At 39.2% G+C, this 26517-nt stretch overlaps 2 protein-coding genes across 2 annotated transcripts; both read left to right on the top strand.

The window, feature by feature from the left end:
- The first annotated feature begins 449 nt into the window (after window positions 1-449).
- On the top strand, window positions 450-15303 carry LOC110043489 (uncharacterized). Its single transcript, XM_020748944.2, has 11 exons — window positions 450-585; window positions 936-1006; window positions 2632-3385; window positions 5539-5790; window positions 7777-7869; window positions 8812-8912; window positions 10111-10129; window positions 10895-11010; window positions 11741-11786; window positions 12323-12595; window positions 13145-15303. Exons 2-11 carry the CDS (start codon window positions 959-961, stop codon window positions 13456-13458), a joined length of 2016 nt encoding a protein of 671 aa, XP_020604603.2. The 5' UTR covers window positions 450-585; window positions 936-958; the 3' UTR covers window positions 13459-15303.
- A 4154-nt stretch (window positions 15304-19457) lies between these two features.
- LOC149104064 (uncharacterized) lies at window positions 19458-21584 on the top strand. The gene has a single exon (XM_089273099.1). The coding sequence runs from the start codon at window positions 19528-19530 to the stop codon at window positions 20590-20592; it is 1065 nt and encodes a 354-aa protein (XP_089129225.1). The 5' UTR covers window positions 19458-19527; the 3' UTR covers window positions 20593-21584.
- The last annotated feature ends 4933 nt before the right edge of the window (window positions 21585-26517 follow it).

Here is a 26517-nt window from a genome sequence, read left to right as displayed (position 1 = left end):
ATGCGTAACTAATGATTTTGACAATAAAAAATGCCCTTTTAATGGCCATTTCGGCTAGGGAGTATTATTAAGACAATTTACTGAGTGATTATACTGACTACTGCAGCTAGTTATGTAGTATTGCTATTCTGTTATACAGAACTTTGCTTAAATGTTCTTGCTTTTGAGGCTCCTAATCCAATATATCTCAGGCTAGGGAAGCCCCACATGGTGGGAGCATTTGAGCATTTGAGGACTTTGGTAGGCGGACAGCTTCCCCAGGGTGAGGGAAATTTGTTAATGTTTGTAACAAATCCCCACCTTGTCCAGGGGTGGGGCGGTGGGAGTTTACATTGACTCCTGCGTAAGTTGAAATATCCAGAACGGACACGATCAGGAGTCCCCTGGGGTTCGAGAACCTTAACCCATTGTGATGGCGCGCGAGATATGGGTACGACGACAAACGGTGTTTGGTAGTTGGTGCGTTTAAGTTGCTAATGGAGTCCCTTCATCTCCATAATATTACCTGCAAACTCAGCTGATTTTGAAGGAGTCTGTCACTCGAATTGGAAAGGAAAACTGCTCCTTTTGCTTATCATTCACCAGGTAATCTGTTTTTACGTACATCTTCGTAGATTTTGGGCTTTCGCCGGTATTTTGGTTCCATCAGATCTAATCAAATGTGGCTGACGTAACAGATGCGATCAAACTTCTGGAAGAGTAAGGTCATTAGTACAAAAATTCACGCTTTCAACAGTTAATTCGAAAAGTTAGATGAAGTGAAGTCAATAGGTGATCGATGTTCGTTCAGAATTTGTCTTCGTTGTACTTCGTTATTTGACAGTTGTGCAATGTTTTACTGAAGTGTTGCGGTTCATCTGGCATGCCGAAGGAGCCGATGGAATTTTCTAATTCTAATTATAGTTACTTACTTCACGTTTGATTCCCTCTTCCAGCTATTATCTTCTTACAGAGTGGAATGCGGCCAACAGTTCTGTTTTGTTTACTGGCCTTTAGTGGCTCCTTAGTAAGTAATGTCAGTACTTAAAAGGTCTTAAAATAGCAGTTTACTGATCTTAGTCCTAAATTTGTTTTGATAATAGCCCTTAGCTTTATTTGTAATTCATATTTCCGGTGTATTAGACAGTCTATAATTAGGTGGGCTGTTAATTGAAGTTACTCGTTAAATTTAGATCAAGACATTTGATTTCGGAGACATACATTGTAATCTGCGCTTTATATTCATTTACTTGCAAGCAAGTATCTTTACCGTCTTTACAACCAAATACATGTACCATATTATGTGGTACAAATCTGCACTGGCTCATCCTATGGGAGGGCTTCCCCCTATATAGAGCAACAAGGGTAAATGTCAATACATTTAAGGGTTAAAATCTGTTTGATTAGTACTGCTTATCTGCTTGGTTTGTGTGATATCCTGGGCATAGTCAATTGTTAAACCAATAATCGATATTAATCAATAACAATCAATCTCAATCTTTGATTAACATTGATTGCTGGTAGCCATCGATGAAGAAAAAAAGTTGTGAATTGATTGTTATCGATTGCTGATAGTAATCGATAGCGACTGATTCATCAATTGGTATTGATTATCATCAATTGTTATCGGAAATTATTTTTGTCCTCTTGCAAATAACACTGACAAAATGTTTTACAAAATTTGTCTTTGGTTTTGTTGAGTCATTTTATCATAGCCTGTGTATCTTTTACAATCATCGACAAAATAACAAGAACAGAGACAACTAACCGAAACATTTTAGGGTTTACATCTTTACATCATGTCAAGATCCTGCGTTAGACCCCAGAAGACCTGACTGTGTTGTTCAAAGGGTGCATAACACTATCCACTGGATAAATCACTATCCAGCAGATGGTGTGGTTTGTTTTCTTCACACTTTTCCACTGGATAGTGATTTATCCGGTGGATAGCATTATCCAGTCAGTCTTCGAACAACTGGGGCCTGGAGAAGGGATCACTCCACCTGGACTTTAACAATAGTAATGATAATAATAATAGATATTTCTATAACGCCTATCCAGATCTGTTCTAAGTGCTTTACAAAAGTAATTTAAGAGCCAAAAAGAAAGTTCTAAGAGATAAAAATACAGAGAACATGCTGAAGATAAACTCCTGTCTTGTGTTGTTCCAGGTATTATTTTAAACAATAACATAGTCATCTTTGAATAGTGCAGGTGGTGGTTATTGGTTTTTGCCAATCAATAGCTATCAATAAAGAAATTTTTCAGTGAGTTCGGTTGTTATTGATTGCCGATAACATTCGATAGCAATTGGCGATTGATATCTATATATATTGATATCTCCTTAATACCCTTGGGCAATTAACCTACATGTATAGGCAAGTGGTCAGTGTTACAGTTGTTCAAATTCCCATCCTCCAGACGAAGATGTTTGTTTAATGGCCCACTCTAAGGTCACATTACACTGTAGGTGATCAAGCACTCCTATCCCAGGATATACACAGCAAAATGACTAATGCAACAGGAAAAAAAATCACCCTCCAACACCATGTTGAACTTCAGCTTGTCCCTGGATTAGTGACCAACAACCTGACCATAAAGTGGGCTTCACTTTATTAAGTTAACATAATTTTTCACTTTCCTTTGTACTAGACATTACATGTGCAAAGCAAAGTTATCTGTGGTAAAAACCAGTATACTGTGACAAATGGCAGCTTTTCATATTGTTTACATTGTGATACGTGCCATCCTGGTTATGGATTGTATCCTGCGTGCGGACAGTCAGTTACATATCCACCCAGTAATATTGGCTGCAAGCTTTGTCCTAATGGGACGTTTTCAGACAAACTTGATTCAGCTCCTTGTTACAGCTGTCAGCAGTGTGCAAAGCTTGAAATAGTAGCTGCTCCTTGTACAAGAATCTCAGACACAATTTGTAATGGAACTTGCCAGAAAGGGTATTTTTTGGCCAAGAAGGTGCCTCATACCTGCCAGCAATGCTCATACTGTTGTTTTGACGGAAAAGACGAGGAACAACCAGAGTGTATTAAGCAAGGCCTCAATGCTACAGGTAGACACTGTAGTGTGAGGCTGGATAAGCAATGTGGTCCTCTTCTGAGTTCAGCAGCAACAGAGACAACCCAAGGAACATCTGAGACACATCTGCCGTCGACAACACATTCACCAGCTTCAGCCAAGCAGACATCAACATCTCACCCAACAAATCACCATGGTGGTAATCCTGCTATTATTATCCTAAGTATACTAAGTGGTGTATCTTTAGCAGCTCTAATAGTTGCAGCAATGTTTTATTATAAGAGGAAGAATCGGATATGGAGAAGAAAGAGTACAGACAGTATTGTCCCTGACATTGAGAGAAAAGCAGTTACAACAGGCAGAAGCTCTGGTAAGCACACGTAGCTAAGTAATTAAAAGTGTATTCCTTGTACATCTCTAAAGAAGTTTTCATTAATTTTGATTATTTACATTATTTTGCCTTACATAGTTTTGCATCACAATAATGCTAAGTAATTGGCTTAAAAAACTTGTTGTACCACTTTGTAAGCCAATCTGGAATACAACAAAAACCAACTATCGTAACTCGCTTACACACCTTTTCTCGCACTTGGTGCCAGCTAAATGTATCTGCTTGGAGTTGTGATTGGTTAATTATTAACTGTCTGACCATCGTTTGTGCCCTATTCTCATTCTAGCCTGCAAAACAGGCAGATTAGTGGGCTCTAGCGTGATACACAAGCGCGTGCAAATGAGCGCAAAGCGTAAGGTGAGAAAAATCTGTCTGTAGTCACACCATTGTTTATGCTCTACCACCACCCCCTTGAAATCATTGGCCTGAAAGAATGAGAGAGAACAAAACAATTCAATTTACTGGCGCAATAAAATGTCTCAAGTAACCAATTTACAAGTTTATACAGACGCAAAACAGTCAACAGTCGTGAACATCTAAGTTTACCTAAATTTAAATTATGTGGTGCCAGAACAAACAAAGGAGGTACATGTATAAACAGGTCTAAACATCGAGCTCAGGAGACAAAAAGCTCGAACAAATTCTGGATGCAAGAAACATGACAACACAGAATGGATCTCTAAGATTCTCGAAGTAACACTACAGCAGTCTCTGGCGATGCCGGACAAAGCTAAATATAATACAGTTTTAATTTAACAACCGGGCCCAACATCACAATATAGAATGCAAATAATCAACGTTGATGATCACCGACTTTGTCCCTCCAGAGCGAATAGTTAAAGAGATACAACATATCTTTCTGCAATAGAAATGAGGCAAGACAAACAACACTTTACTTGGCACATGTATGGCAAACTACAGAGGTGTCAAGCTCTAAAAAGCGATACTAGATAACACCTGAAACTATGCAGAGCTGTGACGTCTAACAGTCCAACAGCTCTACTCTACTTTTAAAAACATCATCCTGTTAACACAACATAAAGTACTCTTCAGAAACAAGTGAAGAGCGAAATAAAAGGTTGAGAGGCTGGAATTTATAAGAGAATGGCAAATGTAGAAATGTCACGAGCCGTAGGAGTCCATGTAGGCCTGTCACCTGAATTAAACATATTTTGTTTTTTCTCGCATCTGATGTCACACAGCTTAAAGCAACCAATCAAAAACTATTCGCCAGGCAAACGATTGGAAGAGCATAAACAATGGTGTGACTACAGGCAGATTTTTCTCGCCTTGCGCTTCGCGCTTGTTCACACGCATTTGTGTATCACGCTAGAGCCCACTAATCTGCCTGTTCTGCAGGCTATTGTGATTCAGGCCAGAATGCCCAGGGGGGTACTTGCAGGGGGGGTCTGACAGAGCTTCCTACTGCAAACCCAAAAAAATACATGAGCCTGAAATTTCACACCCAAAATTATACCTGGCATCAAAATTTCCTGCCCAAAAAACAAGATACAGGTTGCTGAAAAAAAGTTTGAGTGAATAAATTATTTTCTGATTCACTGATTGCAACAAAAGTTTCGCTCAAAGGTGTGTAAACCCGAAAAAATACACATATTTTTTAAAGACCTAAAAAAATATGTGACATCTTTTGACCCAAAAAGATACAGAGGCTGTAAATTTTCAACCCAAAAACAAAGTTAGACCCCCCCCCCCCGTATGCATACTGTGAGTACCCCCCTGGGCCAGAATGATTACTTTAAGTTTATGACACTTAATTAAAAACCACTCAACCGTAGATAATAATGGCTCACAAAAGTTCAACACTGAGCCATTGAAGTGGTTAATACTACTGGTCAGAGCTTATTACTGGTTTCCATAACATCAATTAAGAGACTAACTCTCCCTGGATGGGATGCTAGTCCATCACAGGGTTACCCTCTACAGCATTTATACATTAAAATGCCAGAACCCATTGATTTATACAGTATGAGAGTAAAATGTGTTGCACAAGAATGCAGCCCAATGATCCTGGCCGGGCTCAAACTTGGACTGCTCAATCTGAAGTCCAGCTTGCTAACCATGAGGTCACTACATCAGTCTGGACTAAATAATTATATTTCAATCTGTTTCAGCCCAAGGAAACTATGACAATACCAGTACTACTACTCAGCTACCTCGAGTAGTATATCGTGCCACAGATCCAAGAGTACAAGCATTACAGAATAACGGTTATGCAGCTTCCTCACCTTCAGCTACCCCAGAGGTTTCACCTTCAGCAACCCCACAACAGACAGATGATGAAGTGGATGAGTTGCCTGATGTTATCGCTGTGCGAAACAAGCGTCGTTTGAAACGACAAAGCAGCAAAGAAACTCAAAACAATGGTTAGTATTCATTTAATAGATCAGTGTGGCAATCTTTTTCTTACAAGTAGAATCTAATTAACAATAAGTCTAATATAATTTATAATTATAGTAATCATAATTAGACAGTATTAATAGTTGCCTATTATTAATAATAGTTATCACTATTAACAATATGATTACAGTGAAACCTCTATTAAGAGGACGCCCTTGGGACCTTCCCAAGTGTCCGCTTAATAAAGGTTTATAAGAATTGTGCAATGTTTGTTAACAATTAACATTCAACAGTTCCTCTGTACTGTAATAAAGTTCCAGGTTGTTAACGAAGCTATCCAAAGTTCAAGTTCATTACCTTTCAGTTACCAACTTTAATTTGTTTGTAATAATGCCCTTTGCATACAACAACGATAATACAGGTACATTTAATGGACTATTTCTAGGACGTAATCCAATGCCACATTGTCAATTCAGTCCGGTGTCCGCTTAATAGAGGTTTTTAACAATCAAAATTAGCCAAATACAATTTATTTTAGTGTCCGTGTCTGCTGAATAGGGGTTCATTATAAAGGAAAATATAAGAAGTTAATTTCGGGACCAGGCTAAGTGTCCGCTTAATAGAGGGTGTACGCTTAATTGGGGATCTGCTTAATAGAGGTTTCATTGTATTTTGACTATTTAATATCCCTATTAAGAATGTATAATAAATGACGGACGAAGGCTAAAACTACAAAGGCATTTTATTAAAACTAGATACGATCAGATAATCATGGCTCTCACACTCCTGGGCTTCTGCGCCTAGCTTGGAAACCATCACTTGGCACTAGGTACCAGACCTACAAATGTTTTAAAATAACATTTAATCATAGTCACTGTTAGTATTACACATTCATACATTAAAGAGTAACACTTATACTGAGTAAATTACAGACCGAGCTTGCTTTAGCTGGAACTGCACATTAATTATCGGAGGTATTCACAGTCGTGTGATCTCCAAGTACTCCATGTAAATGTGGAAAAATGCAGGCCTGGTCTTGTTCTTTATCATTTCCCTTACCCACCGGACCACAAAAGTTAATTCCATTTTCACTTGCCCAAGAGCATAATTTACTTGCCTTGGGCAATCAGACTTGGGGTTTTTCCTTCCTTGTGCAGCCCAACAGGTTCTTTAGAAACTAACAAATTTGTTTAATACATTAATTGTTAAGTGCAGTGATGTACACTGTATCTATAGGCTACTGTCATGATTTATCACTGATTATAATGTGTAGACAGGACCTTGCCCACACTCTGATCAGTAAAAAACTCATGTTTTATCAGAATATAAAACATAGAAAAAGTGTGGTTTATTGTTTTTTGCCTATATCATAAAGCAAATGAAGAAAAACCATCCGGGCATTTAAGAACACTCAAGAAATGTAGAAAATACTTGCCTGTGGCTCGTGTTTTCTACATTTCCCTCATGTTCTCAAATGCCTGTCATGTTTTATCACTGACAGTGTAATACACAGCTTAGGCTTCTTTATTTGTTACTTAAATTATAAGGTGTAGTCACTGCCTGGTGTGGGGGGGGGGACTCCCATATAAAAATGACAGGGATGTTTCTTGTACCTTTTAGGTGTTAAAAACGCAGATTTGGTATCTCCAATTAGGGTGTTTAGCCTCAAAAGGTCCACAGCGGGAACTTTTGGGGTACCTGTTAGGGTATTGAGCTGAAAAAATATGACAGGAGATAATGTGTTATGTAAGTCTAATTGGTACCTCTTAGGGGAGAAAAAAATTTCAAGCCACACCCACAAAACAGGATCTTGCTACCTCTTGGGGGTTATTTTCAAAATTTCTGACAAGCACTCAGCCCGTCCCTTTTATGCAGGAGTTCCCCTGGGAGTAACTGTTCAGTTTAGCCTATGTTATTCAAGCCGAGACATCAAATGTGCATGTAGCTGACTGCTCTGATTTGTTAAAACTGATGTAAACACTAATTGAATCTGTTTGATTTTGATTTTTCAGTACTAAAAAAGGATGGTGCAAATGAAAGCTTGCTAGATCCCAATGAACTTGCAGCTGATGAAGGATTCAATTACAAAGGACAAGACAGTAAAGGTAATTAGAAAATAGCTCAAAGAAAATATGTGCTGATTGGTTTTAAATTGTTTTTCTATTTGACAATTAGATTATGAGCTCAAGACTTCTATCAAGTGATAGTTGATGAGGATGCAGCCCGAATCAGTTATCACACATAGAAATTGAGAGTAAATAATCTAATTGTTTTAGTACCAATCTACTAGTTGTTCAGAACTTTATCTAAATCCTCCTCACAGACAGCTCAAAAATGCAAAGAAGTGGTTCTCAGTTTGTTAACAAGTGCACACTGCTACACTACTCACTATCTATAACAGAATAGATAGTGAGTAGCATAGCCAATCAGAGAACGGCATTCATGATATATAGAACAGTAGTAGATACTAAGACTCGATAGAAACACAGAACAAGCACTGTGTTTTTGGTAAAGACTTGGAAATGTGGTCAAACACTGTCTTGAGTTTTTGATAAATTATACAGTGTATCTTCTTGATCCAAACTAGAACTTAGGGGAAAATGTAGTTCTAAATAAAGTCATCAAAATCTAATGATAATTAAGATCAGATTATTCAAACACTGTCCTGGTCATGATTTCCTTTTTTGAACTTGATGAATTATTAAATGAGCTTGAGAAATGGATTTCCAGCCCTGAGAAAAGCTGTAATTGGATACGTTTAAAATTACAACAATTTCAATTTGATGATACTGATAGCATAATGTTTGATATCATGTTTGACCCTTCAACTGTGCTTGAATCTGTCAGTGTACGATTGAAACATCTTTGGATATTCCTTGTACATTTTGGCATTATCTTCAGTTATCTCCAGAAATCTGTGTAAACTTTCAGGAAATTTTCAGAAACGTTGTGTGGCCTTCGCGTGGCCTATGTGTACACATTAATGTATTACTGATCTCTCTACTTACATTACTAATACACATTCTTTAAATACTTTCAAACTGTAGATGTTGGACAGTCTAGATCAAGGAGTCATAGTTTAGATGCATTGAAAAGAAAATTTTCAATTTCTCTTGAAAAGGATAATTACCAGCCATTAGGGGAAGAGGTACAGTATGCATATTTCCAGCACTTATTATAATAATTATAATAAGTTTTGCATAATAATAATTATTATTATTATTAATTTGGGAGCTAGGAAATATAATAATATTATCATGGGTCATAAAAATTTTTTTGATCCAATCTTGTAATTCTTAATGTCATGAATCACAATAATGAATTATATCGTTGGTGTTTTTTTGTTGTTTGTTTGTCTTCTTGCTTGTTTTTCCTGTCACTGCATCCGCTTTCAATCCCTCTGCATACCTGTGTATACCTACAGTAGCCCATTGCAAAAACGTGAGAGGACTGGGAAAGAGTATGGTTGTTTTCCATTTGTTTGAAAAACTAAGATATTCAAATGAAAGATCAACTAAATTTGAGAGTCTTAAGCAAGAATAGAAGTATTTAGAGAAGGAAAATGGCAAAATGATAGCTCTTCAAATATCACCTAAAACAGAGAATTTGTATGGATTGGGTAAAATTTTAAGGGTTGGATGGAATTTTGCAACTTTTGCAAGGCTCCCATTTGGACAATTTTCCGCTGAAAACTCTCAAACTTGACTGGGTAGCTTTTCATTCAATAACATTTCATTTGGAATGTTTAGATTTTCAATCTAATCAATATAAGAAACTCATCCCAGTCCTCTCACGCTTTTGCAATGGGCTATGAACCTTTTAGGTTCAAATCAGACATTATTTATTGCAGTAAAAACAACCCAGGTTCAATTTCCTGGGGTAAGTAAACTTTGCTTTTGAGCAGGTGAGGTGGCCTTATGGTTAGTGTACTCGTCTCCAGATCGAGTTGTCCTGGTTCAAGTCCTGGCTGGGGACATTGTGTGGGCAAGACACTTTACTCTCACGGTGCCTCTCTCCACCCAGGTGTATAAATGGGTACTGGCAAACTTAATGCTGGGGGTTGCCCTGTGATGGACTAGCATCCCATCCATGGGGGAGTAGAAATACTCCTAGTCACTTCTTGCTACTGAAACCAGGATAAGTGGGCCACTAGGCTCGTATGCAGACTTAACCTTCGGGTGAAAAGGGAAGTTCGGTGACCCAGTGGGCAAGTGAAATTAGCCTCAGTAGTCTTGTGAGGAAAATGTATGCCAATTAAATTGTATTTGACTACATATTAGGTAATTATTAGTATATTATTATTAGTTTAGGTACTTTTTGATAAATCAATATTTTGTCTCATTTAGGATCCAGATGAACTTCAAGGTAAGCAATAATTTGAGTTAACACTTTTAGAATGGATTCTATTGCCTGTAAAATTAATATAATGTGCTGCCAGTATTTTAAAAAAAGCTGCAAGTAGAAATCATAATATTAGGTGAATAGAAAAACAAAGGAGCTGGGTGTATTAAACAGTCAGAGAGAGAATTGAGAGATTGACTGAGCTAGCTATTATCTTGTTAATACAAATTGTATAATGTACTGTACTTGAATGTATATAAAATGTTTCAATGATTGGATATTATGCATAAATATTATGGGATGGGCTAGGCTGGGCTACGCCATGCAATAATATCAAACCACCGTAATTTTTTTAATTGAAAGGTAAAATGAGGTGTCTTGACTGTTTTTAAAATTACAGTGTTAATATTATGTATTCATTTCAGTGAGTGTGTACCCCATACAACCACTCAGATTAAATTACAAATAAAAATATCTTCTCATGTGCAAACTTTATGGAGGAAGCGTGGCCAAGTGGTTAGGGACTTGAAATCCAGAGGTCGCAGGTTCAAGTCCCGCTCTGACCACTTAGCTGGAGTTCTTTTTCGGTAGACCCTACTTCAACTCCTCGGTCATGCTTGTAAATAGACAACTGGTCTGCCTCCTGCCAGTTGGGATTTTTAACCACGTTATGTTCATTTGCATTGTTTGTTTCATCATTTGGTTTCATTGGCCCTGAAAAGCCCCATTGGGGGAGTGGTCAATTAAGATATTTTTATTTTATGTTATTTATTTTTTTCTTTGTCTTAGGAAATGGTGAGGTTCAACCTAGAACACGCAGTGGCTCAATATTAAGTTTCAAAGCATTGAAAAGAAAATTTTCTCTACCTGAAAAAGAACAAGATTATTCTTTTGTTAGAACAGAGGTATGATACTTGATTGAAAAAAAACAGCACATTTTGTTATATAGCTGGCGTTTTTCCCGCTACAGCACGCCCATTCATTGGCAAGTTCACATGACATCTAACAATGACACTGTTTACCGCCAAATGTCACGAGCAGGCAACAGTGCGAAAACTCTGACGTCAAACGGGAAACAGTTCACTGTTACCCGCAAAATGTTGACCGCTGTTGCATGCCATTTGTCAATAAAGTGATTATTTGTGTTTTGACTGGTCCCTTGGGGAACAGTGAATTTTGTTTCCCTCAAGAGATTCTCGGGAAACAAAATTCACTGTTCCCCTCGGGACCATTCATTAAGTGTTTTTTTTAACGGGATACGGGATATAAAGGCCAAAATTAACGGAATGTGGGTAGCCAGACACCCCCCTCCCTCCCTCTCCCCCCCCCCCCCGCCCCCCGATGGGCCTCCATCGTGTACTTGCCTATGTATAGTTTTGTTATTTTTAATTGTATTTTTCTAATGTAATGTACTGAAATGATTTCATCTTGTAGCAAATTCCTTCTAATTTTTAAAATAGTACCTATGTATAACTTGAGCCACGTTCAGCTTGATGTCCCTTCCCTTGGGGGTCTAATTCAAATTTCCCTCCTCCCTCGGTCGGGCCTGTCGCTGTCTACATGTCACGTGTGATTTCATGTACTGCACTTGCAGCGAGTTTCTGATCAGATGATTATTTCGTTGTGTCGTGTTAGGATCCAGATCAAGATCGGAGAAGAGATCATATAACCTCATACACTGGTAAGTTCTTTACCCTTCTGAAGATGTGACAAATGCTACCAGTTTATCAAAATAAATTACGGTCAAACCTTCACTAACGGCCACCTCTTTACAACGGCCATTTTTTTTTTTGTCCCGGCGGACAGTCCATACATTCACTCTTATTTTAACCTTTCTACATCGTCCACCTCTTCAGAATGGCAATGGCCACTAAAACCAAAATTACCTCTCGACAACGGGCAGTTAATCAACGACTGACGAACAGTTTATACAAAACCCCTTTTTTTATTGCAAAAGGTCACCAAACTTGATCAGTTCCGCGCTTCGTTGGTCTCTGTTCCTGTTAATTTTCTGTATTATCGATACGTTTGATTTAACATACGCTAAAAACAAATGTTACACTCCCGAAAAAATCAAGTGTCACGGTACGCCCCTACCTCCCCATAACAGCCACCCCTCTACAACGACCACTGAATATCCAAAAAGAAATAAATATAAAAAATATATACATGTAATGTTTATTTATTTGTTTGGTTCTTGGTTTGTTTGTTTTACAGAACCAATTAAGATTGAGGTGGAGCCCATGCATCAGAGACAAAAAGAAGGTTCAAGAGTGGAATTCAAGTGCAACGTGCAGGGAAATAAGAAAGTATTTTATCAGTGGGCTAAAGATGGTACTGAAATGCAAGGTCAAAATAGCTCCAGTCTAGTGTTGGATTGTGTTGAGATGCGTGACTTTGGCTGCTATGTGTGTCACGTAAGCGACGCCAATGCCGATTGTATCAAATCAACTGCTGCAGTACTAGATGTTGCTCCTCGTGATGGAATGGGTCAGTGTTGTCTGAATTGTATTATAGTGAAAAAATTAATGTTTCTTCCCTTCCAGAGTCAGGGTTATTACAGGTCAGGAAATGGTCGGGGAAAAACGTTTTTCGTCGTCAGGGAAAATTCAGGGAATTTTATTTTGAATCAGGGAAAATTGTCATTTTGAAAAAAGGTCAGGAAAAATTGAAATAATTTCACACGGCTGATTTAATACCATTGAAGGCTGGAAGAAACACTTGGACTGGAATCACAGTGATCTCCAATGATGTTTCTTTTTTTCTTAATGAAGAAGGAGAATTTTTTTTTTCTGAAAACGTATTTAGTCTTAATGAATGGGTGAAAAGGACGACTGTCAGGGGAGGCTTGAAGCTGCAACTGTATCTGGCACTTTATTTTCATCAGGGGCAAAATGGGGGAAAAGTCAGGGAATGTTGGAAAGTAATGACTGCGACAACCACGGTAGTATTTCTGGTCGGAAATCTTTGGGTTGTCAGACCTAGCAGTTAATTTCCAGACAACCAAACAATTAACAACACTTTTTTGTGTTTTTTCAGACTACAAATGCCTTAGACAGATTGATGACAAGACTCAATCAAAGGTTGAAACCCTGCTTACCAAGAGGATCCACGGACTTGGCGGGTGGAAGCAAGTTGCTATCAAATACGACATGGACGAAGTTGATAGAGACTCCCTTGAAGGAAGTCCTGACGCCGGGAAAACCACAATTGCGTACGTTAAAGCGACCAACCCAGATTTAACCGTATACGAGTTTTGTAAGACGTTAAAAGAACGCAACATACGGCGGTTTGATATCATCAAAGAACTACTTGGGCATCTTTCTGCTCTGTCTTTAGAGAAAACCTCATAGTTAAGAACAGACACGCTGTCATTTGCCTTAGCGGTTCATGAATGTGTGAGTTCGTAACTTCTCTTTATCCTTTTCATAAAAAATTTCACTGATTTTGGCTCGGAGAATTAACGACCTGTTCACCTTCGTGAGAAATAGTGTTGCATAAACAGTAAGGAGAAAATCGATGCTGATTTATAGAGTATCAGCACGCGCTTGTCCTGTGAAATTTTGCCATTAGGCCCCCTGTCCACACTACGCTGGAGAAAACGCAGCTTTATTTCTATGGTTAGGCCTACCGTCCATACTAATCCGTCACGAAAAAGGAGCCTGTTGTAAACGCTCTTCAAGCCGGAAGAATTTGAAAACACCCGCTTTGCGTTTTTGTGTGGACGTAAAACATTTTGAAAACGGAGCTTTTCGAAAACGATGATGTCACGATAATCACGTGATTTCCCTGACCGAGTTTTACTAAACACCAATCAAAAATGACCGGTGATTGTGGCGTTTTCAAATTTCTTCGGCGTAGTGTGAGTGGGGCCTTAGAGAATCTGTCCTCAGGAAATTTTAACAAAAACACCTTACAGCTATTTTTATGTATAGTATATTTTAAATTTTAGGGATTTTTATGTATATTGAAAATGAGCATCTTCAAAAAATGCCGGTGCAAGAGTTCAAAAATTGAACGAGTTTGTTTGTAGCCTGCTTGCGACTCTGCTAGCAGGATAGCTGATTAGTCCAGAAGATTTCAGGGTATATTTTACTGAGCAACTTTGTCAATTGAACGATATTTTATGTAGTATTTTCTTGTCATCGTGCTCAGGCGTACTTGGTCAAACTTAAGTTCAATAAATAACTAGATAAAGGTATCCTTGTTTTTCCTAACCGGGTAAAGTTGAGAAGAATTATGAAGTTTAAGTGTAGCCTCGCTTGCTGCTCGTGTTTTCATAACTACTTATGAGTGTTTGCATCGTGTTTGTCATAAAGATGCGGTCATGTTCTTTTTTTTTTTTTTTTTTTTTTTTTTTTTTTTACAAAAATACGTCGTTACTTACTGTGTTTGCAGAAATCTATTACTTGGAAATGAACCTTCATGCAAAACACATTTTCATATGAAGACTCGTTTTGCCGACCCAGAGGCAAAAGGCAACTCGGAAACATGACCATATATTTTTATATATATTATAAAATAAAAGCTTTTGTTAAACATGAACGATGCAAATCGATTACGATAAATATTTTTTTACTTGGTAAAACTATGTAATGTTTCTGTTTAAATGGGTTTGCTGGAATTGGCTGAATAATATAGTAACTTTTATCTGGCTAGGGTTTTTAAATTGCTTTGAAATGGCATCCATGATTTGGAAACCAGCCCTCGATTGACCAAATGGTGGGTGAAAATTAAAGATTATGTTTTAGTGAAGTATAATTTAACGATTGTCTGCATGTAGTAAATATTATCTCGGCTATAAAATAGCTGTTTTATAGATAAATAATTAAGTCGTAATTTTAATAAATTTATTCTTATCGACTTAGTTAGCTGTTTTAGGATTTTATCAATGACTTTAAACGACCTCCGTTTGTCAACTACTAACTAAATACTATCTAAATAGAATGCTAGGAGAAAACGTTATCGTTACCAGTCTACTAGCGGCTCACTATGTGTCTAAGGACAAACGCGGGAAAAACGAGCCGCTGGCAAGGCTAACCTCGTCCCAGTGCTAATTCGGAACTTAGATATCGCGTACGTAAGAGTATAGTTAGACATTTTTGAATTGTAGCCGGTCTACCGTACGACTGAACATTTTGCACAATAAGTGTGTTTTGTAATGGAGTCAAATTTTTATTAAACATAATTTTTTTTCAGTTTGCAGGTTTTGTTTTACGTTATTTCTTATTTCCTAATATTGTAATTGCATTGAATAAGTGGATCGGTTCTATTTACGGGATGACTAAACCGGTGAAGAAAAGCGTGTGTGATTAGAACAGTTTTAATTTTCAGCGTCGTGAAAGCCAAAGGAATTACTCTGGCCAATCACAAAGGACGCCGACAACCAATTCGGCCAATCATAACTCCTTAGCAAATACATGTAGCTGGCGCCAAGCGCGGGAAAACGAGTGCGAGCGAGTCTCGATAAGTCCAGCCTCTCGCTCTGTCACGCAACGCTGCGTCACGATCAGCGTTGCTTTGAATTCTGATTGGCCATACATGACAAAGGGGCGCGAGTTTTTTAAGCCCGTAGCGTAGCTTAGCAATGCAATAACCAAAGAAAATGCGAATTAGTATCGACAATGCTCAAGTGGAAACCGCTGTATATAGTGCGCAATTGGATTAGCTCCTTGCTGTGGTGAAGAAGTTTATGCGCCATTCAACTGAGAACAAACAATCAGGAAAAGTGCTAGCCTGCGAATACCGCGCCGCACATCACCCTCTGCCCCAGGCCTCTGGCCGGTTTGGAAAGACGACACCGGCCGATTTCTGACAGAATTTGGACCAAGACAGTGACTGACCGTGATTAGGAAGGAATGTAACAAATACCAATTCCACTGTGTCCAGAAGTCGACTGGATGGTCAAAGGACTCCTACAACTGTTTTGTTTTTTTGTTTTTTTGTTTTTTTTTCAATTTGTGCAGAAAGTATTCTTTCAATTGCGGCTCGACAAACACAAAGGGAGTATGTAAATTTTGGGAAAATTACTTCAGCTATGGCCCCAAATAATTAATTGAAAAAAAAAATTCCGAGAATCTCACAAACTTTGAGCAGTAGCCCATGTTTTGACAATTCGTGGCTGATTGGACTAAGATGATTGAATTTTTCAAAATGAGAGTTTGTGTTACATACACACATCAGTAGTATGCATGACGTGTTATTTTTCAAGTGGTAAATAACTAGTGTTGTTGCAGTTCAGTCTGCAGACAAATCTAGACCCTTTCACGTGGCTAGAATGACAAACCGCTGATAACTGTGTGAACAGTTACTAAATAGTTACTAAATAACAGAGAGGATGTGCCTATCTTTATGTCGGTATTTTGCGGGGCAAATTTAAAATACCCCGAATGGAGTATAACATGGTATAAGAATAATTTACATGTAGACATGTTCTAACAATAGCTTGTGAAAATTAAATGGTTACCGAATATCTAATGTTGCTTAGCAGCTATAATATTAGGGATTTATACTGAGACATCGCGGCAGGAGTTTAATCTTTGTTTGCTACAACAGTCACAAAAACTTTCTAAGTGCATGTAAATTGAAAGTGTCTCTCCTTTTATGCAAAATCATTTACTATCAAATTTAATTATTTCACCCTAAGCCAGGCCAGAATTGCCAAAAACTCGGAGCATTTCGCTTTCAGACCATTCCCTACAGTGAGAGATTTCAACCCAAACTTTAGAGTCCTCTGATTGGCAAGACTGACTTCCAACATAATATAATCGGTATTCCGTCTTTATTCCCTCCAAATCCCTACCAATGGGTATACACTTTTATCAAAATAACATGACACCAGGACTAAGAAAACTAATGTCCGGTTTTATTTTTGGCCCTGAGGTCTTTTCGATCCAAATTTCCATGATAGATTTCAACCACAAAAAGAATTATTATTCTGAAAAGAAGTCATTAATCATAATCCATTTTACCATTTATAACGAGCTGGATGGCACGATGCGCTGAAAACGACGACTCTAACTTTTGTTCGTATAGTGTGATCGTCCGGGTGAGGGTGGTTCTGAAAAGAACTGTTGTTGGTGACTGACGTTTCGACAACCTGAGCGGAAGTCGTCTTCAGAGTCAAGTGAATAGTTTTTGTCAGTCGATGATGTTACAAGTCTGGTCCGTTGAACATGATTGGTCAGTTCAGCCATGATGGTATTGGCCCGAAAGACTTGTGTAAAGTTTGCCATCAGTCATTGGTGGATTTCGATCCGTCTATTGTTAGTCAAATTGGTCGGTTTTTGGTCCGTCTATTGTTAGTCAAATTAAGTCGGTCTGTTGGAAGTCCGTTTGCCGGTTTCGTTTCCGTCATGGATAAGTTGTTTGTAAGGCGACGGTAGTTGTTGACATCTTTTAAGTGGCGTTTGTTCTAGGTTAGTGTACCAGCTTTCCAGAGTCAGTCGTTGAAAATAGTTTGTACTGTAGGTTAAGCACTGAGCAGAGTCCCAGCCAATGTGATTGTTGACATCACCATTTCTCGTGGCTCGTTTGTGCTCAGTGAGTCTCGTGTTAAGGTTTCTGCCAGTCTCATCAATGTAGGAAGCCTGGCAGTCGGAGCATTTGATCTTGTAAACTGCTCCCTGTCTGTTGCTAGGTTCGTCCCTGTCTTTCACGTTGGTCAGTAAGTGTCGTAACGTAGTTGTAGGTTTGTGGGCTACACGGATGTTGTAGGGCTGTAGGATCCGTGAGATGATCTCAGAAGTACCCTTGATGTAAGGTATAGTCACTGTAGTAACAGGCGTTGGGTTCCTGTTCGTTGCGTCAGCTTCAGTGGGTCTGTAAATGTTTCGTCTAATAAAGTCAGCGTTGTAGTTGTTTTTGTGAAAAACACTTTCAAGGTATCTGTTTTCGTCAAGTAAGCTGTCCGGTGTGTCACTAGTTGCGCTCGTCTCGTCAAAGTCTTTATAGTCGTGGCTTTGTGTGAAGTCGGGTTGTAGGATGATTCGTCAAGTAATCTGTCGGTGTGCGTCGGTTTTCTGTACACTGTCGTTCGCAATTCGTTGTTGTCGCGGTTTACCGAACAGTCTAGAAAAGGAAGTTTTCCATTTTCTTCGATCTCTTCGGTAAACTGGATGTCGGCGTTCTGTTTGTTTAGTTGGTCGTGAAAATCGTCAATTTCGTCTTTGTAAACGGCGGTAAAGGTGTCGTCAGCGTTTGTCGGCAAGTTGCAAGGGCCCGTTCCCCCACGTGTTGCATCACAATTTCTGCAACAACAACAGAAACAGGCGACCCCATGGCTGTTCCATGCAACTGTTTGTAGTGTTTACTGTTATACTGAAAGTAAGTCGATGAAAGGCAAAGGTTCAGTAAGTCCATGATGTCTTCTGTCTGTAACGGTAGTTTAACAGTAGATTGTTGTATTCGTTGTTGTTGCAATTCGTTGTTGTCGCGGTTTACCGAACAGTCTAGAAAAGGAAGTTTTCCATTTTCTTCGATCTCTTCGGTAAACTGGATGTCGGCGTTCTGTTTGTTTAGGTGGTCGTGAAAATCGTCAATTTCGTCTTTGTAAACGGCGGTAAAGGTGTCGTCAGCGTTTGTCGGCAAGTTGCAAGGGCCCGTTCCCCCACGTGTTGCAATACAATTTCTGCAACAACAACAGAAACAGGCGACCCCATGGCTGTTCCATGCAACTGTTTGTAGTGTTTACTGTTATACTGAAAGTAAGTCGATGTAAGGCAAAGGTTCAGTAAGTCCATGATGTCTTCTGTCTGTAACGGTAGTTTAACAGTAGATTGTTGTATAGCGGTCTCGGTACACTGTAATGCCAGTTGAAGTGGAATACTGGTGAACAGTGATTTCACATCAAAAGACACAAGTTTGTAGTCGTCAGGTATCTGTACTGTCTTAACAGCGTCAATAAAGTTCTCCGTAGATTGCAGTTTGCGTCTTGATTTGTCAGTAAGGGGTTGCAGTATTGTCGTCAATTACTTAGACAGTTGATACGTAGGGGACACACAGAATGACACTATAGGCCGCATCGGTATACCAGGTTTGTGCAGTTTCGGTAGTCCGTAAAGTTTCGGTGGTTGAGGTACCGAGCACCTCAGTCGATAGTAGCGTTGAGCGTAAGTATTTTGCTGTTAAATTTACGTTGAAGTGCTGGCGTCGGGTCGCGTTTAAGTTCTTCGTAAGTTTGTTTGTCGTTAACACAGGTGCGTCCATTTTGTCAAAGTAATCAGTCTTGTCAATAAAAACAGTGACAGGTCCTTTGTCCGCTGGTGGTATAAGATCTGTTGTTTCCAAGTGATCGTAAACACCAGAAACTATTTTATTCAAATTTAACTCATTATAACATGCATAATCATTCAGGAACACTCCACACAGATTCTTGTTAAACACCTCGCTCTGGCGCAGGATTTGTTAAACACGACAGTGCAATGAAGTTTAAGAGAGTTTTTTTAATTGCACTGGCTTTAAGTTCAGTTGTAATCGTTGGCATGATACTTTATGCCAAAAAAACCGTACAAGATATGATCAGATTTAGTGAGAATACCGACTTTTATTCTTCAACTCAATTTTTCGTCTACAACTCGGAGCCAGTTCACGATTACACAGCAACAAAAAGTTCAACTCAAAAGCCATTCATTTATCTCACGGAGACAGAGCAATGCCTTCCTCGAAACTTGGCCTCTTCTTCTCAGATTGGCGATCCCGAAACCTGTAACTGTGATGTGATTGTGCTGAGTTTCCGAGCCAAGTGTCAAGATAACAATCGATCACACATCACTTATTTGTTTGATCCCAACACCCTCTTTGCATCAGGACGAAATGTGCTCTTTTTTGCCGCATTGGATAGAAGACCAGGATATCATTATTACATATTTATAAACGACGACACCATTCTCAAGTACAACGAGTTTACGCCCGCCAACATGACTAAGATGTCGCCGTTCCGAGCTGTGGAAAAGTGGCTGCTAGATTACGAGCCAGCAGTGGGCTTGTTGGATTACAAGGTCCATCATGGCGCAAGCACTGTCATAAAGAAAAGGAGAGATTTATGTGGTATAAATGAACCATCTCTTGTTCTTCCTACTGTGTTTTTCGATGCCATCTTCAACGCTTTCCACCATAGAGCTGTTGAACATGTCCTTCCCTATCCAACGCAATACGAACGCGGGTGCATTTTTTGCTGTAACAGAGACACTATGATAACTGTTGAGGTCAAATTTGGCGGCCAAGCACTCCTTTTTGCTCCTGTCACAGCTGGCAATCCCAAACATCGAAAGTACGATAGGTCTGCCACAAATATGACGGCAATATCGCGTGAATTTATAGCGAGGATTAAGCAAGAAGCGCCACCAATGCTGAGAAATCATGTCATATTTGAAATGTTACACGCGGGTCCAAAGACTTATCTAAACTCAAAGTCGCCTTCGTTTTGTGTGAATGTATCTCGGCATCAGCCTATTGTTCCATACAGGCACTTGCTGACCGATGTTTGATCCTTTCTGATCTCAAATTGAAACTTTTCTTTCATAGCAATATTGAAATGTTTTCTTTGAAGTTCGTCCTGAGAATTCAGAAGTCACTGTTCACTATTCTCACTTGTTTTTGTCATGTAGGAAATGTAATCAATTGATGGCTCGCGTCTGCAGGGAAAGTTGAAAATGCTTTCACTTCTTCCGCACACAGTCATCCTCGCATTTGTTCTATTTTATCTGATGCACGAAAAATCGTTAAAATTCTCGCCCGTTGACGTACTTAAAAAAAGCGTGACAGTGGACGAGAGACAACTGGGGCAGCAGTATTTTCAACCTAAGAAGAGGAATGAGAGCCTAGGGACGAGGTTACAGTGTTTTAGGGCAAGGCTATCTTTTCGCTATTTCATATTTTTTTCAATTATTTTCGGCAATACTCCTGCCTAAGAGGTAATAAATTAATTACGAATTTTTTATTCCTGTCATCACAATTTATTATATTCTCGAAACGACTGGCTAATGAGGGTCGGAAAAATATTTTTTCCTGTTTTGTCTTCATTATTTGTCTTTTTGAATTTCTTGTGACGGTCACAATTTAAAACCATTCAACGGGCGCATGTCGTTCAATTATACAAATTTTATTCTTCAAAACGAACCGGAAAAAATATTTTTATCGATCGGTCTGGAAATAAATGCTCAGCTCCAGTTCTTAATATTAGTAATGGTAATAGGACTGAGGGGAGTACAATTCGGTCTGTTGTCATAAAAGTGGTAACAAATCGGACGATCGCACAGCGGGAGTCCGATTTGTTTATCACGAGTATGATTACAGACCGAATTGGACGACGCTATTCTTCTTTTCTTGGAAATTGTAATTTTTATGATTAATTGGTAATAAGACTTCGAGGAAAATGTAATTTTTATGATTAGACGTGTAATATATTCGTAACCGGAAGTTGTGTTAAGCTGTTGTATTACCCAAGATGCTTAGAGAATAAAGTTGTTGTGTTGAGCAAGCCTCGTCAACTTGTGTTGTTATGTCACTGAGCCATACTTTTGCTAGTATGTTTCATTTTGGCGACGAGGATGGGATACTCTACATGCACGAAGACGCATGAGAAATCCCGTGAAGTTTTGATTTTCTCTGTGTGAGGAAAAAGGTTTGTTTTCGACCGAGGCAACTTGATCAAAGTTTGAGCACGTGCTATCAAAATGGCGGGAATTGGATTGTTTGGTCGTGTCGGCGAGTTCAGCCCTGAGCGAGAGACTTTTCGTTCCTATGTGGAAAGAATGGAAATGTTCTTCATGGCAAATAATATCATAGAAGAAACAGGCGAGGGTAAAGAGGAAGCCAATCTCGCAGTTGCAAATAGAAAACGTGCTATCTTTCTGACTGAGATTGGACCCGAAGCATATTCTACCCTGAGCAATCTGCTGGCACCAGTGAAACCAAAAGACACTCCTTTTGCGGACATTGTCAAAGCATTGGAGAAACATTACAATCCAGCGCCATTGGAGATAGCAGAGAGTTTTCATTTTGGAACTCGCTATCAAAAACAAGACGAATCCATCAGTGACTTTATTGTGGCCTTGAAGAAGTTATCGATTCATTGTAACTATGGAGAGTTTCTCAACCGAGCTCTGAGAGACCGTTTTGTGTGCGGATTGAACAATCCCAAAATACAGAATAAACTTTTGAACACCGAGGATCTTTCTTTTGAGAAAGCGTGCCAGATTGCAAAGTCAATGGAAATGGCAGAGAAGAACACCCAAGAATTCCGTCCTGTCAGTGCAAGTGATGACAGCCAAGGCATAGTAAATAAACTGGAAACTGTAAACACTAAGGAACCCTCATGTTACCGGTGTGGTGGTAAGCATGCTGCACCTAAGTGTAAATTTAAGTCAGCAAAATGCTACAAATGTAGCAAAGTAGGTCACCTTGCATCAGTTTGTCGCAATAAAGATGTTGAGTCTGGCATGAAAACAAAACAACCAGGAGCTAAAGGTACTGTTCATAGTGTCTTAGAATCAAACACAGAAGGTTGTGATGATAATGATGAGTTAGGTATTTATTCCATGTATGCAGTTGGTACAGATAATCCTACCAACAAAAGTTATACTGTAGAAATGACCATAAATGGTTCACCATGTGCAATGGAAGTAGACACTGTAGCTGATTACTCAATAATGAGTAAGAGCACACATTCTCAGAAATTCAGTAATTTTCCACTTCGTCCGTCAAAAGTTGAATTGAAAACCTATACGGGTGAAACCCTTACAGTGTGTGGTGAAATGCTGTGTGATGTAGTGTACAAGGACCATGAATATACATTGCCAATTATTGTAGCTGATTATGAGAAGAAGCCTACTTTGCTGGGAAGAAATTGGTTAAACCATATAAGGCTTGAGTGGGGTGAAATATTTAGTTTAACAAGATCCGAGTTGGAAAGTGCCAAAAGTCAACTTGATGGATTACTAGTTAAACACAGTGAGTTGTTCAAAGATAGCTATGAGGGCATGAAAGGGTTGGAAGCACACATCACCATGAAAGATGGTGCAAAGCCCATATTTATTAAGCCACGTAGGGTTCCATATGCACTAAAAGATGAAGTCGAAAAGGAGTTGGATAACTTAGAGAAAAATGGGGTAATCATTAAAACTGACAGATCAGACTGGGCAAGCCCAATAGTAGTTGTGCCAAAGGCTGACAAATCGGTTAGAATTTGTGGGGACTACAAAGTAACCATCAACTCAGCTGTTGAAGATGAGCAGTATCCCCTTCCCACCCAACAGGACTTGTATGCTGCCCTCTCGGGATCAAAATTTTTCAGCAAACTTGATTTGTCGCATGCATATGCTCAGCTAAGTGTTGATAAAGCAAGTCGTGAGTACCTGACAATTAGCACACACAAGGGGCTCTATTCCTACACCAAATTACCATATGGGGTTAAATCAGCACCTAAAATATTCCAAGCTAAAATGGATATGATTTTGCAAGGAGTAGAAAAATGTGTGTGTAAGCACGATGACATTCTTATTAGTGGTGTCAGTTGGCAGGAGAATATCAAAATCCTGGCTGAGGTATTGGAGAGGTTGCATAAATATAACCTGCATTTGAAGATGGCAAAGTGTGAATTTCTGAGGAGGGAAGTTGTCTATTTGGGTTTGAAGATAGATGCTGAAGGTTTGCATCCAGTTGAGGAAAAAGTGGCTGCTGTAAAAAGGGCACCAGTACCACAAAACGTCAGTGAGTTGAGATCTTTTTTGGGCATGGTCCAGTACTATCACCCATTTTCTTCCAGGTTTAGCAACCACACTAGTACCATTACATGAGCTCCTCAAAAAGGGTGTCCAGTGGACATGGACAAAAGAGTGTCAGCAAGCATACGAAGCTTGTAAACAAGGTCTCACCAGTGATGCACTGTTGATGCATTATGATGGGGACCGTGAACTGAGACTTGCTTGTGATGCGTCCAGCTATGGAATTGGAGCAGTTATTAGCCATGTGATGGATGATGGCCAGGAGAGGCCAATAACCTATGCCTCTCGGACACTGAGTTCAAGTGAAAAGAACTATGCACAAATTGAACGTGAAGCATTATCAATTGTTTTTGGTGTAAAAAAATTTCACCAGTTTTTGTATGGGCGTAAATTTACCCTGATCACTGATCACAAACCATTGTTGGCAATTTTCAATCCAAAATCCGCTATCCCCACACTAGCAGCAGCTCGAATGCAGAGGTGGGCTCTAGTACTTTCGGCGTATGACTATGAGATTGAATGCAAAAGATCTGAAGACCATGCCAACTGTGATGCTCTCTCAAGGCTACCACATGAGGACTCCACAGTGGGAAGTGAGGGTGTGGTCTACAGTGTGAGGGTAATTGATGATGATTTTCCAATCACTGCAGAAGATATAGGAAAGGCAACCCTTGTAGATCCTGTACTTGGTAAGGTACATCAATTTGTGATGTCAGGTTGGCCAGAAGGGTGTCCTGATGAGACCCTCAAACCCTATCATAATAGAGGAAATGAGCTGTCCTGTGAACAGGACTGTGTCCTTTGGGGCTCTAGGGTGATTATTCCACCAATCTTTAGAGCCAAAATGCTGGGGCAGTTGCATTGGGAACACCCTGGTATATGTGGTATGAAAGCAATTGCTCGTACATGCATGTGGTGGCCAAAAATGGATCAGGAAATCGAGGAAGCAGTGAGAGTATGTACAGTATGCCAAAATGTTAGAAATGCCCCACCCAGTGCACCCCTGATCCCATGGAAGTGGCCAACTAGACCATTTCAACGGATCCATATTGATTTCTGTCAGAAGGGTAATGATTACTTCCTTGTAGTAATCGATAGCCACTCAAAGTGGATTGAAGTGAAACATATGAGCTCTACAACTACTGAACGGACTATTGATGAGCTCCGTTTAATTTTTGCTACTCATGGTTTACCTGAAGAGGTGGTGTCTGACAACGGACCACAGTTTACGTCCATTGAATTTGCCGAATTCATGCGCAAAAACGGCATCAAGCACACGTTGGTTCCACCCTATCACCCTCAATCTAATGGGGCAGCGGAGAGGTCTGTGAGAGTTGTTAAGGATGCTTTAGTTAAACAAGTGCTTGAGGGTAAAAAGGGCATCTCTATGAAACACAGACTTGCTAATTTTCTATTTCGGTATTGCACAACCCCTCACAGTACAACTGGTGTGACCCCCGCTGAGTTGATGGTGAAGCGTTGCCTAAGAACAAGATTAAGTCTGATTAAGCCTAATCTGGCACAAGTTGTAGAGAATAAGCAAGAGAAACAGAAAATGCATAAGGATTTGAAATGTAAGAGGGAAAGATCCTTTGTAAGAAATGACAGGGTGTGGGTACGAAACTCGAGGGCCAATTCTAAGACTGATAAGTGGATTCCAGGCACTATAATTAAAGTTTGTGGGCCCAGAACCTATGTAGTTAGGACGGGACACAAAACCAGATATGTGCACACTGATCACATGATAAGAGCACATGATAATGTACCAGATGATGTCAGTGAGCCAGATGTTGTGGTGCCTGAATCAAGTGGTCAGAAAATAAATGATGATAATGTGAATCCTCTCGATATTACTTCTGAACCACATGTAGATCTGCCTGAAAACGAGGACACTGTTGTATCTCCTTTAGTTGTAAGTAGTCCACCTACAGTTTTGCGAAGATCTCAAAGGATTAGAAAACCAGTTGTTAAACTTAACCTGTAACTGTAGGTTATCACTATGTCTTGGGTATAAGTGCATCCTGAAAATCTGGGGGAAAGCAGTGTAATATATTCGTAACCGGAAGTTGTGTTAAGCTGTTGTATTACCCAAGATGCTTAGAGAATAAAGTTGTTGTGTTGAGCAAGCCTCGTCAACTTGTGTTGTTATGTCACTGAGCCATACTTTTGCTAGTATGTTTCAAGACGTATTTCGGTAAGTTATTATAGAGGTAAGATTTTCAAATGTGAAAAGAAGAGTTTAAGCAGTTTGTCCTGCAATATTACATAAATTTATTTGCCTAGCCTTGTTATAACTTTTCTTTCAGTATTTCTAATTTCTAACTTTAGATAGCTTGAAGAAATTAGCAGCAATGCTACTCTGTAAATTCGAGGGTAACTAATGTTTAATGAAGCTGTACACAGCTTTAACTCAGGCCATCTTATAGCAAGGCAGTGTTTCGTGTGCTTTTGCATAACTTAAATTTTGAAGTTATTTAAAGACCCCGTCCACGCACACTTCGCTGGAGAAATATTTGAAAACGGAGTTTTCACTCTGAAAACGCATCAAATGTTTTCCGTCCAAACTAAGTCGGAGGAATTTGAAAATGAAACAGTCACCGGTCATTTTGGATTTAAGGGAAATTTAACGGAAATCACATGATTATCTTGACGTAATCGTTTTCAAAAAGCACCGTTTTTAAAATGTTT

The sequence above is a fragment of the Orbicella faveolata genome, unplaced genomic scaffold (assembly GCF_042242905.1).
Source record: "Orbicella faveolata isolate gen_17 unplaced genomic scaffold, um_ofav_v1 contig_35, whole genome shotgun sequence".
NCBI lineage: Eukaryota > Metazoa > Cnidaria > Anthozoa > Scleractinia > Merulinidae > Orbicella > Orbicella faveolata.
This window is presented reverse-complemented; position numbering and strand designations above follow the sequence as displayed.

Excerpts from the sequence above, each read along its gene's own strand:
- LOC110043489 (XM_020748944.2), top strand. The coding sequence starts at position 959 with ATGCGGCCAACAGTTCTGTTTTGTTTACTGGCCTTTAGTGGCTCCTTA. Across the intron at positions 5,791-7,776 it reads CAAAGAAACTCAAAACAATG|TACTAAAAAAGGATGGTGCA; the intron begins GTTAGTATTCAT and ends TTGATTTTTCAG. Across the intron at positions 12,596-13,144 it reads TGCTCCTCGTGATGGAATGG|ACTACAAATGCCTTAGACAG; the intron begins GTCAGTGTTGTC and ends GTGTTTTTTCAG.
- LOC149104064 (XM_089273099.1), top strand. The coding sequence starts at position 19,528 with ATGAAGTTTAAGAGAGTTTTTTTAATTGCACTGGCTTTAAGTTCAGTT.